Source organism: Saccoglossus kowalevskii, chromosome 14 (genome assembly GCF_978046115.1).
Source record: "Saccoglossus kowalevskii chromosome 14, keSacKowa6.1, whole genome shotgun sequence".
NCBI lineage: Eukaryota > Metazoa > Hemichordata > Enteropneusta > Harrimaniidae > Saccoglossus > Saccoglossus kowalevskii.
Window position 1 is genome coordinate 1,566,028 of NC_140654.1, and position 17,014 is coordinate 1,583,041.

The 17,014-nt window shown below is 33.6% G+C and overlaps 1 protein-coding gene across 2 annotated transcripts in view; it reads right to left on the reverse strand.

Annotated features, from left to right (window-relative positions):
- Positions 1-17,014, reverse strand: part of LOC100369742 (twitchin-like) — a 117,211-nt gene that overhangs the window by 19,948 nt on the left and 80,249 nt on the right. For both annotated transcript variants that reach the window (XM_085507767.1, XM_085507766.1), the window contains 17 exons: positions 16,804-17,001; positions 13,948-14,062; positions 9,486-9,658; positions 8,756-8,887; positions 8,342-8,488; positions 7,802-8,101; positions 7,417-7,562; positions 6,892-7,048; positions 6,250-6,361; positions 5,890-6,062; positions 3,644-3,922; positions 2,823-3,110; positions 2,467-2,508; positions 1,951-2,001; positions 1,585-1,672; positions 1,034-1,237; positions 661-802 (listed from right to left, as the gene is read on the reverse strand). In XM_085507767.1, the coding sequence (XP_085363893.1) occupies positions 661-802; positions 1,034-1,237; positions 1,585-1,672; positions 1,951-2,001; positions 2,467-2,508; positions 2,823-3,110; positions 3,644-3,922; positions 5,890-6,062; positions 6,250-6,361; positions 6,892-7,048; positions 7,417-7,562; positions 7,802-8,101; positions 8,342-8,488; positions 8,756-8,887; positions 9,486-9,658; positions 13,948-14,062; positions 16,804-17,001 (2,747 nt within the window). The remainder of the gene's footprint in view (positions 1-660; positions 803-1,033; positions 1,238-1,584; positions 1,673-1,950; positions 2,002-2,466; positions 2,509-2,822; positions 3,111-3,643; positions 3,923-5,889; positions 6,063-6,249; positions 6,362-6,891; positions 7,049-7,416; positions 7,563-7,801; positions 8,102-8,341; positions 8,489-8,755; positions 8,888-9,485; positions 9,659-13,947; positions 14,063-16,803; positions 17,002-17,014) is intronic.

The window sequence follows — 17,014 nt, forward strand, 5'->3', positions numbered from 1 at the left end:
GTACTCCCCAAAATATGACCTGTTCTGAAGCCAGTACTCCCCAAAACATCGCCCTGTTTTGAAGCCAGTACTCCCCAAAATATGACCTGTTTTGAAGCCAGTACTCCCCAAAACATCGCCCTGTTTTGAAGCCAGTACTCCCCAAAATATGACCTGTTTTGAAGCCAGTACTCCCCAAAACATCGCCCTGTTTTGAAGCCAGTACTCCCCAAAATATGACCTGTTTTGAAGCCAGTACTCCCCAAAATATGACCTGTTTTGAAGACAGTACTCCCCAAAACATCGTCCTGTTTTGAAGCCAGTACTCCCCAAAACATCGCCCTGTTTTGAAGCCAGTACTCCCCAAAATATGACCTGTTTTGAAGCCAGTACTCCTCAAAACATCGCCCTGTTTTGAAGCCAGTACTCCCCAAAATATGACCTATTTTGAAGCTAGTACTCCCCAAAACATCGCCCTGTTTTGAAGCCAGTACTCCCCAAAACATCGCCCTGTTGTGAAGCCAGTACTCCCCAAAATATGACCTGTTTTCCATTAGTGGTCTTAGTAGGAGTATCAGACAAATATGGTAATATTACTTTCACCCTGGTGTTCACCACTGCTGGTGGACATAAAATTGAATATCGAAATTGTTTAGATTTATGGTAATAATAGGGACTTACCTTCAGATCAAGATACATAATACTCTTTGAGTGCATGAAATTCAGACCTTCTACAATTTGCTTAGCATAGAGAGCAACTTCTTGTTCAGTAAGTACATAATTAGAGTCTAATACACGATCAAAAACATCACCACCAGAAAGACTGAAAACACAATTAAACATGATGTTAATGTAATTTTTCAAGGAATTTACTTACTTAACTATTTCAACCCGAAATGTTAAAAGTTTAAGAAGTGTAATGTTTCTAGACCAGTTCACATAAATCACATAGTTCTAAAGGGAGGGGTAATGAGCACAAAAATTTGCTGAATATTGTAGGTCAATATTTAAAGTTGAATATAATTTATTACATATGGACATATACATTACTCACAATTCAAGCACCATAACAAGCTGATCACCAGAATCATAGGCATCATGAAGCTGTAAAAGTTTTGGATACTGGAGACTATTCATCATTTTTATCTCAGCTTTTATCGCTGCTTTTTCTATAGGTGATTTACAATCAATGAATTTAGCTGCAAAGTTTCTTTGAGTGGATCTCTCGACTGCTCGATACACAACACCAAAATCACCCCTTCAGATAAAAAAGGAAAGGTTAGTTAAAAATTCAGGGTTGTACTTTGAGTGTGTTAATTATTAACTGGGATTTAGTGAATGATGAATTACAGTATAACTAATTGTTTCACTGGCAAATTCATGAACTTAAAAACCCAGTAAATATCCTTAAAATAACGCCAGTAAAAATAAATGGTTTTATAGCAATATTTACACTTTCTAAAGAATCCAATGTTTCGCGATTGATATGAGTACCATGCAATGTATATACAACATGTGTGAAATACACTATTAAGTTAAACATAAAGTTAGAATTCGCACTTCAAGACAAAATCATAGTCATATCAGTCAGTATACAATCCTTACCTTCCCAGTTCTTCACCAATATCATACCTATCATGTACACTACCAGACCTAATCTTGACATCCTTGGGAAGGAACATTTCTTTATTAACTGCAAAAACAAAGTAATACTGCATTATCATAATGTGATATCAGAGATGAATATTCCAACAGTACAAAGCAATAAATAATAGTGCATCACCATAATGTATTATCAAATATTTTAACAATACATAATATTTTAACAATTTATAATACACAGTAATTATCATAACATATCCTACTGACTTGAAGTTTATCATATGTCTGAAGTAGGAATGCCACATGCATTATCATTTTCATAGAATAATTAGATCTAACAATACATTATAAGATTTCAGCCATGCTTACTTAGAATATCATAATTGGACACTTCAGGTACTCTTCTTCTACTTCTAGCTTCTGCAAAACAAAAAATAACAATACACACAATTATTAAATATATTATTTTCATTATCATTTCCTCATTCATTCAGAAAGCTAGAAAAGTTAATGACAATGATGACGTATCAACCCTCATAATACTATCTCTTCCCTTCCTCTTCTCAATTTTGATATTATTTGAGCGGAATGTAAATTGTACTTTTCTTATTTGCATAAATGAAAGATGACAGTACAGACATAATACTCATGTGAGCAAATTAAAAAACTCCAATTATATAAGAAGAAAATCGAAAATTTCATTAGAATATATCTTCAATGCACAACTATTTTCAGAGTTCAATTTGAAACATTAAATTAGAGACTGGTAGTAGCATATGTTTGTTTTTACATAAATTGGTAAAAAAAATAAATGTGCTTCCTATACTAATACAAAATAATGTGTTTTATTTTGTCCCTGCAAAGTGTAAATATACACTAACTTACCTTCCTCTTCTTCAAATGTAGGTCTCTTCTTCTTTGGAGGTTCTGAAAATGGTAAAATAAAAAAACATATAATTTAAGCAAATTTTATCTACTTATGTCTGAGCTCTCTATGGTCGGCTGAGAGTATAGTCATTGCATTACTGTAAGTCGATATCCCTGTCTCTCACTCCAATTGTGGCCTACAATATCCAGCATTTGGGGCGCTTCTCGTAGTGACATCAAATTATTATGGTAGTACAAGGCATATGAAATGATTTCATTATGAATACAGAGTATTTAACACATTCTAATCATATGAATCATAATAATTACCTTGATTTTATCTCAAAATACTGTTTATAAATATGAATTCTCACCTGCTGTTGTAATTGTATGTGTGATTTCTACATTATCACTACCACCTAGAATGTTATCAGCCCTAACTCGGAATCCATATGTCTTCCCAGAACTAAGCATGGTAACGGATGCTGTAGTGATAGTAGTGAAACCTGCCCGCATCCAGTTGGCAATGTCTTCTTCCTTCTTTTCAATAACATAGCCAGTGATTGGACTGCCTCCGTTATCTGTTGATGCCTCCCATGATAGTTCAACTGTATCGTAGGTGATGTCCCGTGCTCGTAAATTGGTAGGTGCGCTGGGTATATCTGAAAAAACAATTATATAGATTTCTATTTGGACAATGTACACTATCACTGCTTTATATCAAGAATGTTTAACACTAATCATACAAAATCATTGAAATTACAAGCCAGTGAATATTCATATTTAACTAATAATTTGTTTTATTCACAAACTACTGAATTTTCACGTAGTGATTACCCTGTTATAAGCAAATCTGCTGAAGTTCAACTATGAGTATCATTTACCCTTCTACGGTAATCATATTATATTACAATACGATGAATTCCAAACATGTTGATTTAGAGAAGAATCTACATTTAATGGCTGCTTAATAACAACTCATTCAACAACATGGAAGTTGATCATTATACAACCAGATACGTGTGTCAGTGTACACAAAATGGTCACACTTTTTTGTATCAGGTTGAAGTAAAAACTAACATCCAGAATGATAAAAGCAAAAAAAAAACCCTTTAAAGGGGTTAAGTCAGGTTTTATGCAGTCAAGTCATAAAAACAAAAACAAATACAAATGATATATTTCATGGCATACTTACCAGGAACCAAAATCTTCACAATAGCATGATCTGATCCTTGGTCATTTTCAGCTAAGATTTTGTATGCTCCCGAATGTTTTCGATCTGCCACTGACACATACAGTGTTGTGTGCCTCTCTGTGGATTCCACTCCTTTTGTAATTTCAGTGCCTTCTTTTGACCATGAGCATGATGGTTTGGGGTAACCTGTGACAGGTACCCTAATTCGGATAGGATCACCTTTTGTGAATTCCACAGGGCCATCCAGGTAGCGTTGTAGCAATTTGATCTTTGGTGGACCTTCAAAAGACAAGCAAAAAAAAAAACTCATTTCATTTGGAAATTCTTGTTTACAGGTTTGAGATATTCATTAACATGGTCTTAATTCAAACATCACAGACTTGTATAGGTTAGATCATGGTCCGAGGTGACTACGAGAATTTGAATGAGGGCCGACGGCCCTCGTTCTAATTCTCATAGTCATCAAGGGGCATGATCTAACCGACTTAGCACTGGCCAATCAGCTCGAGAAAAGATTCGTATTAGCCAATCAAATGATGACATTTTGACAGCAATCAAACTTGTGAAATAACATTTTAGTACATTATGTTACATTTTGTCAAAATGTTGCAACGATGGCCTGCCAGTAGTGTCAGTTGACAGTTTCGGTAACTCAATGGATACTTTGTATCTCATCTTGGTGTTATAAATAAATTGTTGCAATGAAAATCCTTTGTTTTCTCGCGTTTTTTTCAGCCGTGATTTGAGTAAATTCATGTTGAATTAGAACATCACTTTATTGCCACTCTGATTGGTCTAGGGCTGTTGGCCATGTGCTATTTAAAGTGAGTTTATATGGTGCTACGAAGAATGAGATTGCTACATTGCTTTAGCTCATTACCCTGAAAATATCAAAAGTAAATTGAATATGGTATTTTTCTGAAATCTCCTTCTTTTATTATCAGTTGAAATGATTTTGGTGTTAAGGCCAATAAAATGCTAAAAAGATTTAAAATGGTTGCATGTAGTATAATTCAGTATAATCTTCGAAACTGTAAACTATTTACAATTAACAACTAGGAATTTTTGCAGGACTACAATATTTCTGTATTTTTACCCTACTCATATTTTTGAGAAAGTTGCTCATAAATCGCATGAAAATTTATTATGTAAAACTCTGGAGCCTTTGTCTGACTGCACCATGAAAAAGCATTATTTTGTGTGCACAGTGACTTATTTTAAGAAACTTGTTCGAATATTTTCAAAAATGTTTTAACTTTTATTAAAACCCAAATTTTTGAAATAATTCAGCAAATAGTACGCCATCAGTCACAATATATAATTTTTCAGCCAGCCTACAATTTGAGATATGGCATAATATTCCTGCCATAAAAACCTATGGTAAAAGGTAAAAACATTATTATACATGTAACACAATAGCTATTTAGCTATTTTTAATAGTTACTTAGGGACGATGTCAAAAGATCGATGTCGGATAAAAAACTTAATACCTTTAGTTTTTTTTCCAAACCCCTCTACCCCCCACTGAAACTTAATAGATAAATATTGGTCATGGCGTCAGACTACATACACCATTAAATACAAATTGATAATCGGACAGTAGTATTGCATAGCAGTTGGTTGTCGGGTGGGTGTAAAAAGATTTTACAAATGCACCTTATTTGACGCACAGATTTACACTCGAACCAAACCATTTTTCTGTTTTTTTCCCTTTTCGGTTATTTCTGTCCATGATTGGATAGAAAAAAAACGAACTACAAATACTCCAAGATTTTTTTGACTTTATTAAAAAATAAAATCGTTTTTGTAGGATGGAAACTTTTGAGGTCAAAACCCCCCCACCCCCAAACTAAAGGAAATAAGTTTTTTATCCGACATCGATCTTTTGACGACTACGATTACCAAATATTATCTTTTATACTGACACAATGGTCACTATCCACGAAAATACAACAATCATTTTCTCAAAACTTGGTGACCCCCGACCTTTTCTCAAAACTTGGTGACCCCCGACCTTTTTGTGTAAATATCCTCAATTGAGTGGTGTTGACAATTAATTTTCACTATTTTCGCTGAAGGGATGATTTGTTGAAAATAAAATCTAGTGAATATACCTTTTTTTCTATGTTTTACCTTCAACTCATCAAAAATCAGTGAAAATAAACTCTATATAAAATAAAGCCTTTCTCAACTTCAACTTCAGATTGATAAAAATCACATAACCTACCGGTATAGATTGAACTTACATTTAATAATTAAGGAAGCTCTTGTTACTTTCTTTCCTCCACGGTTGGTTGCCTCACAAATATAATCATCTGAATCTTCACCAAATACATCACTGATGGTTAAGAAACACTTATCGCCTTCTTGTGTTATCAAGTACTTGTCATTGCCATATAATTCACGAGAACCTTTGAGCCTGTAATGAAGGCATACATAATGGCATTAGCTGGGACACTGTGAACGGCATTTGATCCACAGTATAAAATAATTTTATAATTGTTGGTTATTAATATAATAAAGCAGAAATATTTTGTAAGGATACAATTAATCTTATGGTAATCTCAGCTTGCCAAATGATATGTAAGCCTCAGGTTTTTACTTACCACCTAATCTCTGGTTTTGGCTGTCCAGACACTTGACATTCAAAACTGGCAACTTTGCCTTGTACAACAGTTTGTTCCACCAATGTTTTTGTAAATTTAGGCCTGACTGCAGCTGTGACAGGAAGAGAATCAATTTTTTAACTTAAAACTAATAAAAATAATTTTCAGAGTAACTATGACACATACATGTACGGTAAATGTATAGAGTGGTTTTATTATTACAGAAGTGATTGGAGTCAAAATGGAGGCTCCAAAATACCACAACGTGACATATTAGAATTCTACTGGGTCAAGCATGCAACACTGTGTACTGTTGTTATCTGCGCATGTACAGATCTTACAAGATTACAACATGCTCAGAAATTTAAGGTTAAAGGTCACGACACTATACACTGGTGGGTACACTGGACTGATACACGTGACATAATTATTTTCACTCAGAATTTATTTTCTCTATTTATTAGTGAACATACCCTTTTTGCTATATTTTACATTCAACTCATCAAAAATCAGTGTAAATGAAAATTCATACAAAACAGCCAAAATGGTTTTTTTTCGGTGAAAATAAATTCCAACTAAAATAACTTTCGTATTTTCCATTATAGGGTGCATTACAGATACACTACATGTACATGTATCTACCTTTAGGATCTTTGACTACAACAGATTTTGATGCCTGTGATGGTTCACTAAGACCAGCCTCATTCTCAGCAAACACACGGAATTCATATTCTCTATCTTCTATAAGATTAGGGATATTAAACATGGTTTGTGGTACAGGATTACGGGTACAACGAATCTGAAAGAAATAATAATATTTTCATTAACAAATGTAACAACAAAATGGAGACTGGTTCAAAAGGAACTAAAACAATACTTAATACAATTAGTTCTAGCAAAAAACAAAACAAATTAAATGTCACTGTCACTCAGACTGCTATGAATACACTAATATTTCATACATTATTAACTTTCGGATTGCTGTATAAATTTGGAGATGCTGTATACCGGTACATTTGGAGATCTTACCTTATTAGATCAAACCATTTTTATGAGGGTGGTGAATATTAGGAATGGAAGAACCACCATGACACCCTTTGTGTACAAAATCAGCAGGCAATGTTGCTGTGTTGGTGTATTAATTGCAAGCAACAATATTATACCTACCCATCTATTTGATCCTGGTTCAGCTTTATCTACATGGTACCCTTTTATTCTATTACCACCATCTGATTGAGGTTTGCTCCATGTTAAACTTACAAAATCGGACCCAATAGCTTCTACGCTAGGCTCTCCTGGTGCACTTGGTGGATCTAAAGTGAACGTAGTGAGATAGCCCTGTTTATTACCGGTAGTTGTGAAGTTTGTCATCAGCACTGTTTCCATTAAGGTAGCTGGCTACCATTCAAACAAATGATTTAATTTCCTTGATAATTATACTATGGTTTTATTTTATGATGTTGTTGTTTTCTAACAATTTTGAATTATCATGTTCTGCATGATGCATGCATATTCACAAAGAGTCAACTTTGTTCTGTTCTCATACACTTACCAAAGGGATCCTTTGCCAAGATAGGATTTTTGCTTTCCAGTGGACTACTTGTACCAATATCATTCTCAGCACTAACTCTAAAGAAGTAACTATGACCCTCATATAATCCTTGAGCAGTGAATGTTGTATCTTTGACATAGCTTCCAACTGCAAACCATTTCTCAGTACCTTCTTCTTTTCGTTCAACAACATATGATCGGATCGGGGTGCCACCGTTATACTCTGGTGGCTTCCACGTAATAGTAATGGTGTTCTTTGTCACATCGCCTACATCTAAATTTCTTGGTGGGTCTGGTTCCTCTGTAATAAAATCAGGAAAGCATTTATAATAGTAGGCAATCAATAATGGCAGTGTATTGATACAATACTAGAATCAACCAAAATATGTAAAATGTTGATATTCTTTCCTTGAAAGTAACCATTGACAAGTTATTTCAATGTCACTACCAAATCAGTGACTTCATTATTGTTCAAGTCAAATAACATCATCAATAGATAATTATTTGAATATCAATATTAATTTCATAAATAATTACTTACGTAATACTTTCACATTGATGGGTGCTGTATCAGATCCTATATCATTGGATATTGTAAGTTTGAACACGCCTTCATCATTCGGTCGGGCATCCTTCACAGCGAGAGTAACATAATTATCAAACACCATGATTTTCAATCTGTCATTCTCTGTAGGAAAAGAGCAGATGTACATTTGATAAAAACTGAAAAACAATTCTTTTTACCTAGTATGTTATTTCATTGAACTTCGCCACAAAAGGAAATCTAAACTACCGGGGTAGTGAAGCTTATGACTTCTGATGTCTCCCATGAAAATAAGTGATGTACAGAATTTGTTCAAATAGCAGATACTTTAATAATTTTTAAGTTTTTATAATTAAATACATGAATACGTTGTGTAATTTTAGATATATAATTTTGCTTCACCCGACTTACCATCACACTTCTTCCCATCTTTGCTTAATGAAGCATCAATATTACCAACAGCTTTGAATGGAATCTTAATCTTAAAGTTACTGCCAACCTGAGTTGCTACATCCTTCAGTGGTACATCTATTTTTGGTGGTGCTGTGAAGAGAAATCGAAAGATCTGGTCATAACAAGTTTTCGAGGTCAGGTAGTAGATCCCTGAACCACCGATGTGTTATCTTGAAAACATGTTTTATTAACTTTTATACACACTAACATTATTTTAACATATCATTACAAGCAAGGTTTTCAATACACATTGACAATGGTGGAATAATTTCAAACCTAAGAATGTCTTAATTATTATGCAAATTAGATTATTATTATGCACATATTTCCATTAGAAATTATGTGCCAAGTTTAATGCAATCTGACGAGTTGTTCTTGAGATACTGTAAAACAGTTTATTTTCATTGTCATTTAATTTCGCTATTTAATGTTTTGAGCAATTTCACCAGGTTTTAAGTTCACAATCTTAGCGGAAAAACAATTATTTTTTGTTGTTATTTTACATGTTCACATGGATTTAGATTAGTGGGTTTTACTGATTGACAAAAATAGTGAAATTAAAACCCAGTGAATAATTAATCCATTTTTAATACTAGTAAAACAAATGGAAATCAACATTAACACAGAGAGAATAAACTCAAAAGTTCCTCATTTTACTTCATACATACAAAGATATGATTTTACTCACATTCTACTATCAGTCTGGTTACACACTTATCTGTTCCCAGTTTGTTATGAACTTCACATGCATAGTCTCCAGCATCTCTCAGAGCTAGTTCTTTGAAACATAATGTGAACACGTCTCCACTATCTTTAAGAGAATATTGGTAAGATGAAAATACCTCTTGTCCATCTCGGAACCTGCAGGATAAAGGTCAAGGTTCAGAACTTTCAAATATTCAAAGTATCAATTGTAGGATTGTTAAGCGAACATCAATCCCATGTTATGTTTATAAATGAATGAAGTCAGTCAATGAATGAATGAATGAATGAAGTAGATGAAAATAAGGGTCTAGGCAAATTATCATTCATGCACATGCCCGAGACCCTGCTTTGCAATGGCATTTTAAACACTAAAATGTCTACTAGTCGACCATCTTAAATCTATGTACTAAATGGTTATTCACATGTACCCCAAACAGAGTATTGACTGCATAAAATTTGAACATAAATGGTAAAGGGATGTTAGATATATAGATAGATAGATAGATAGATAGATAGATAGATAGATAGATAGATAGATAGATAGATAGATATTTTATTTGACACAAAATTTAGCATGAATGAAAAAAACATACAATAAATCAATGGTCAAGAAAAACACAAATAAAACAATAGACTAAACTAAAGCTTAGAAATAAAATCAATAAATTTTCCCAAGCAATTGACAATAAAGCTATCTTTAGTGCCTAGCAAGCACTTGAATTTCTCATGAGTTGATAACTTGCAAATGTTATCATCATAAATTGCTAATTCAGCTTCAAATTTAGTACGAGCTTGTACAATCTGACTATTTTTACATGTGAGTAATACATGAAATTCATCCCCAATAGCCTGTTCATTACATAGAAAACAAAACCTTTGCTCTGGAGGTGTTTTATTATATCTAAGTTTTTCAATTGGCAACGCGTGAGAAGAAATGCGAAACTTAGTGAAGCTGACCCTGTGTTGCACATTTTTGATTTGTTCTAAATATGGTTCAAATTCAAAATTTTGTTTAAACTTGTTAAAAGTACGTAGCTTATTCTTTTCTGGTTTAAATACCGTTGGCAACCAGACTTTATTATAGTAAACTTGTTTGAATTTGGTTTTGAATTCTATAGTGTTAGATTCATCGCTAATTTTAGTTAATGTGAATAATCTTTTAACAAATGCTGTCCATGAATTACCGTTCATTTTATTGTCAGTATTAAAAGCACAGTCCAGAAGATGATTATGTTTAATTGATTTTAGCCTTTCATAATACTTCAATGTTTGTGAACTAATGTCAATAATGAGAGGATAGCTACCAAGTTCAGCTCTAGTTGCTGCATTGCTGGCCTTATTATTAACACCTAAAATCTGTTTGCAAAGTTTAATGTGGAGTTGTTCAAAGTATGTTTTGTCATTAAACAGACTTTGTATAAAATTGTCTTCAGTTATTTCGTTATTTTTTGTTTTAACAAGTTTGAAAGTAAAAGCCCCCCATATCTCAGATCCATATAATAAAATGGGCAGGATTGTACTGCGATATAACTGAATAGCATTTTTTGGCGAAACTATATAATTGTGTAGGCTAAGTGTTTGTTTTAATGCACCTATTGCACGCATTGCTTTTTTGACTAGATTATCGATAGCAATTGTAAAATTACCACTACTTTGAAAAGTGATACCTAAGTAGGTATATGTTGGGACAACTTTTACCTGTTGGTCTCCTAAGTAAAATTTGCCATCTATCTTTCTTCCCCTGTTATTAAAAATAATAATTTTAGTTTTGTTAATATTAACTCCAAGTCTCCATTTGATACAGTAGCTTTTAAACAAATTAAGATTATCTTGTAGTCCTGTACTTGTGTTTGAAAAAATGACAATGTCATCTGCAAAAAGTAGGCAATTAATATTGGTGCCATTAAGACTGACAGACTCAGATTTTTTAAGACTGTCAGATAGGTCATTGATGTATATGTTAAATAATAATGGGCTTAAGTTGCATCCTTGTTTAACACCACTAGATGATACAAATGGTTTGGTGCACCCCTGACCAGTCTTAATAGCATAGCTAGTATTTGAATACATTGATTGAATCAAATTTATACATTTTCCTGTCACTCCTGCTTTCCCTAATTTAAATAATAGCCCTTCACGCCAAACACTATCAAAAGCTTTGCGTAAGTCAACAAAGCAGGCATAAAGATATTTCTTGCCAATGCTATTTGTATATTTATTGATAATTGACTTAAGAATGAAGATGTTGTCTGTTGTCCTCCTATTCTTTCTAAATCCAAATTGAGAATCTTGTAAGAAATTATTATTGTTAAGAACATTTTGAATTCTATTATGAATAATGCTATTAAAAATTTTAGATGTACCATTAGAAAGGGCTATTCCCCTGTAATTATTGATATCTGAAATGTTTCCAGATTTGTGAATAGGGTCTATATAACTTGTATTCCACTCTGCTGGAAAACATCCACTTGATAAAATTTGATTGAATAGTTTATTAATACAAGCTAATAGTAATGGGTTATAGCACTTAAACATTTCATTGATAATAGAATCAGGACCTGCTGATTTACCACATTTAGTTTTTTTAATTGCAGTAATGATTTCATTGTTGGTAATTTGTTTATCAAGATCTGGATTACCATTGGATTTTTTGTTCAAGCTGTTGACAAAATATTTAACTTCAGAATCAATCTCTGAATTAGAATTTAATGGTTGAAATTTAATGTTTAACAGTGCTGAAAAATAGTCAGTCCAGTCAGTAGTTTGAATTGGGGGTAAATGATTAGTGCTGTTAGCGCTATTGAACTCTTTAATATTTTTAATAGCCTCCCAAAAATCTTTTGGGTTTTTATTTTCCAAATTCATTAAATTTTGAAGTAACATCGACTTGAATTCATTTTTCTTAAATTTAACTAGTTTTTTGTAGTTTTTGTTCAAGTTTTTTCTCTGTATTCTCAAGTTTTGATCAAATGGAAATTTGTCGAGTTGTTTAGAAATATCTTTTAGGCTTTTACGCACTTGCTCTAGATCACCGTTAAACCATTTCTGTTTTTTACGTATACCGCTTTGATTTGTTTTCCTAGTCTTAATTTTAATAAATTTCACAGCTTTATCAGCTGCACTATACATAATGTTATTGAATGCTGGGATAGCTTCATTATTCTGATCTAAAATGTTTTTAAGCAGAAAAGTTTTCATTTTATTAGTTGACTCTTCAGAGTTAAGCTGTGTAATGAAATTAACTTTAGATGTGCTATTCCAAATGTATTTTTTGTATGGATTTAATGCAATGTCATTGCTATTTTTTAGAGTAAAATTAGTCTTGATAGCTAATGATAGTGAGCAGTGGTCTGATACATGACTAAGAGTATTAACTTTTAAATAATTAATCTGTGGCAAAAATGATTTTTGTACAACACAATAATCTACTTGACTCACTCCATTATATTGGAAGCATGTGACTCTTCCTGACAAGTCCCCTATAATACGCCCATTGGCAATAATCATGTCAGTAGTAATACAAAGATTGCATAGGTGATGTCCATACTTATTGTTAACAGTATCCATAGATTGTCTGTTATCATTAATAATATTAGTATATGGAATTTGAATGTCTGACATACTAATCTCCTCTCCTAAAGTATCACTAAGACCAGTAGTCCTAGAGTTAAAATCACCCATTAAACAAATATCCCCATGACAGGAATATTTTAGTGCTTCATCTGTAATAATATTAAAGATGTCTTCAGCAGCAAGCTCACTGCTATTATAGTATGATGAACCAAGTGGAGGAATATAAGTAATACAAATGTAGAGATCTTTTACTAAACCAAAGAAATCCTTACTGAGTTTAAGCCAAAATGACTCGTTGTATTTGCTTTCAATTTTAGTGATTCCTTTACTGAATTTAGATCTGAAAAGAACCATAATACCTCCAGAGGCTTTACGAGCATTTCTACTTTTCTTTTTGTCAGCCCTAAAATAAGAAAAACCACTAGGAAATCTAAAACAATCACTACTGTCTAACCAAGTTTCTAAAAGACAAATAATATCATGACTAATAATAAAACTAATAAATGATTGATCATAAATACTTGATTTGAGTCCATGAATGTTCCAAGAGGCTACCTTGAGCTGCTCTTTGTATTTTTCCATTTATGAACTAAACGGGTATCCCCATGGTGGATAAGAGAATGGTATTGAAGGAAGATATCTGTTGTATATTTGAGGCAATGACATTGGTCGATCCATGAGTGGTGGTGGTGGAGGTGGTGGCTGTAAGCCATATTGATACCAGTTTGACATTGCCATGTTATATATCTATGTAACAACTACTTTTAATCATTTTGAGTCATATGATCATGTTTTGGCATTGAACTATTTTTCATAGTTGCAACATTGTAATACAAAGGCATTTTACAGCTGCACTTAGTAAGGATACTTACCATCTAACATTAGGTTTGGGCAGCCCTTTTATTTCAACTTCAAGTTTCAGTGGCTCACCTGAAACACCATTCGTGGTACGAGAGAGTCTTTTCACAAAGCCAGCTGGCTCACCCACTGTAATACATCAATAAATGTCGAGAAATGTTTCTTGTGATTTACTTATTATTAATTAGTGAACAATGATTGTAAGTCAAAATCATGGTCTCAGTAAATAGATGATTTTCTATTCAACTGCGAAATCTTGCGAGTTGCGTGAAAGAAGCTCGCCAAACGTCGGCCGAAAAAATCAAACGATTTGATTTTGAATTTGACTTTCATTATTTCGTAGCCCACATCGAAAAGCCGATCTTTGACGGGAATATTGCGTTTGAATACCTTTACTATATCAAAATTTACTATCGTGAAATGTGCACAGCAAATTATTAAGCATGGAAATATCCCGTTTGTCAAATCCCGCGCGATGTTTGTCGCCACTACAACACTATGATCTTTGTTTGTCCTGTTTTTACGTTCAATTTCCATGTATGTAAATGTGTCGAAATGGGCGTAGTGCGAGTGGTTAGTGCTAGTAGCACTAATCCGAAAAAGTACTAGATCTAGTGCTAAAATGGCACTAGATCTAGCGCTAAAATGGCACTAGATCTAGTGCTAAAATGTGCACAGTGCGAGTGGCATTGTTATCGCATTGTCAACGACGTCGAATAATAGGAGGGGCATCAACAACCACTTTCATATGCAAACTGCAAACAGTATAAAACATTGGCAATATGCGTGAGATGTCCATAATAATACTTTCTTTATATAATACCGGATTCTGCCGTAAATTCGCCCATCCGACAAATCGCCCTGGGGATTTCACGGCTGATGTGCGCTTATTTGGGGTTCAAAATATAAAAAAAAAAATAATCAAATATTTTGGGGGGACATTTTCATTGTATCCAACTACACAGACTTTCTACGCCGTGAGTTGGGCCACCCAAGACGAAAGAAACTATTGCAGAATTAACAATAATTAATAATTATTGCTGAATTAAAAAGTAGACCACCTGAAATGTCATTAAAGTGTCGCCCAGTGTCATTTTTCAAATACATTTGTTTTTATTTTATTGGTAACAAAAGTATATTTTAAACGACGTTTCTAATAAAAACGAACACAACTTCATTAACAATCCCGGCAAGCGATCACAGATGCTCAATCCGGACATGCTACGTTTCACAAACGTTGATTATTAGTCAGTAGTGATTATAATAACGCAAAAAAAAAAAATTCGATAATTTTTATGAAATTCAAATAAAATTCAACTTAGTTTCATCGTAAGCAAATGATATAAACGGTCGATGCGGTAGGGTATCCGCCATGCGCTTCTCTTGCATGAGTTGAGCTAATAGGTCAAATCGCAAATTAACCAATCAAAATGCTGGACGATGCCAACGCGTTCAAATCACCATAGCTCATTTAAATATGTTAATGTTATTGAACGCAACGCGGAAGAGATTTGACGATGTTGTAGTACGCTCTTTTGGCTTGGATTTTGATGGGAAAATGGCATGATTTTTTTTAAAATAAAAAAATAGTTGTTTTCAAAGATGAACGAACTTAGCATAAGAAGAATAATTTCACATTGTTTACAGTGATAACAGCTCTTTGTCCAAACGGAGCTTACGCTAGTCAAAATAAACACGCTCTTGAATAAAAACTTAAATAGACTGATTTAGGCCTCAGGAACGATTGAAATGTCCGATAAATTGCGACAAAATATTTTAAAAAATAAATTTAAAAACTGCCGAAAAATCGCCCTGGACGATTTCTTGGTCCCATTTTAACGCGACCATACACTGGGTTTGTTTAGCTGTGAGGGTTAAAATACGTATTTCACAACCGGAAATTCAACAGACGAACTTGTTACTTCACATGTTTTAATTATTAGCAACTGTAACAAGAACAAGATTTCGAGAGTCTACAACAAAAAATCCTAAGGGCTTCTAAAAATATTATTGCAGAGAAAGTGTCTAGACATACATAATATGATCACGTTAAAAAATTAAAAAAATCGGCGAGGTTACATCATATTCCGTTAGTTCCTCCATGATACAATGTAACAACAGGATTGCGTGAAAATCGCAGTACACGCACAACCCACCAAGCTTTACTGGGACCCGGGACTTCCCCACAATACCATTTCATACAGTATATCTATTCACAATTTGTAAAAATTGCGCAGTTCGACCTGCAGTTTCACTCTTTCAGCTAGTTTCCCGGCCGATCGCGTTGTTCCAAAGGTCTATTAGTATTACGACAAACGTGGACAATGACATTCTCAATTTTCCCACTGTAGCACATTTCCAATGAATGAAAGATACAACAATTTTACGTAAATATTAATTTATTTTCAGAGAATCACGGGATGTCTTGACGTCGTTGACAACGCAATATCAATGCCACTCGCACTATGTACATTTTAGCACTAGATATAGTGCCGTTTTTGCACTAGATCTAGTGCCATTTTAGCACTAGATCTAGTGCCATTTTAGCACTAGATCTAGTGCCATTTTAGCACTAGATCTAGTAGTTTTTCGGATTAGTGCTACTAGCACTAACCACTCGCACTATGTTCATTTCGACAGATTTACATACCTCTTTCACACAAAACGCAGTATCTCGCAGTGAATAGAAAATGGTCTATTACCAATAAAAAGTGAAATATCGTTTGGTGACTTGTTTCTAGTTTTATCCACTCACATGCCACAAGTTTTACATATGTCGCATAAAACAAATATTGAACATGATATGACTCAATGACCATGACACATTCATTTGATATTCTGCAACACAGATAGAAAAAAGAATTAAATACCGATTTTATCCTTTGCTTCAACTGGATCAGTTTCTCCACTTGGTTCACCTGGACCAGCAATATTGACGGCGATAACACGGAAGATGTATTGTTGACCTTCTATCAAGTCACCCACAGTAAATCTGGGTTCCTTTGCAGTGAAAATGTTAGCTTTTGTCCAAATATTGTTCTCAGGTTCACGATACTCAACATTGTAGCCTACACAAAACAG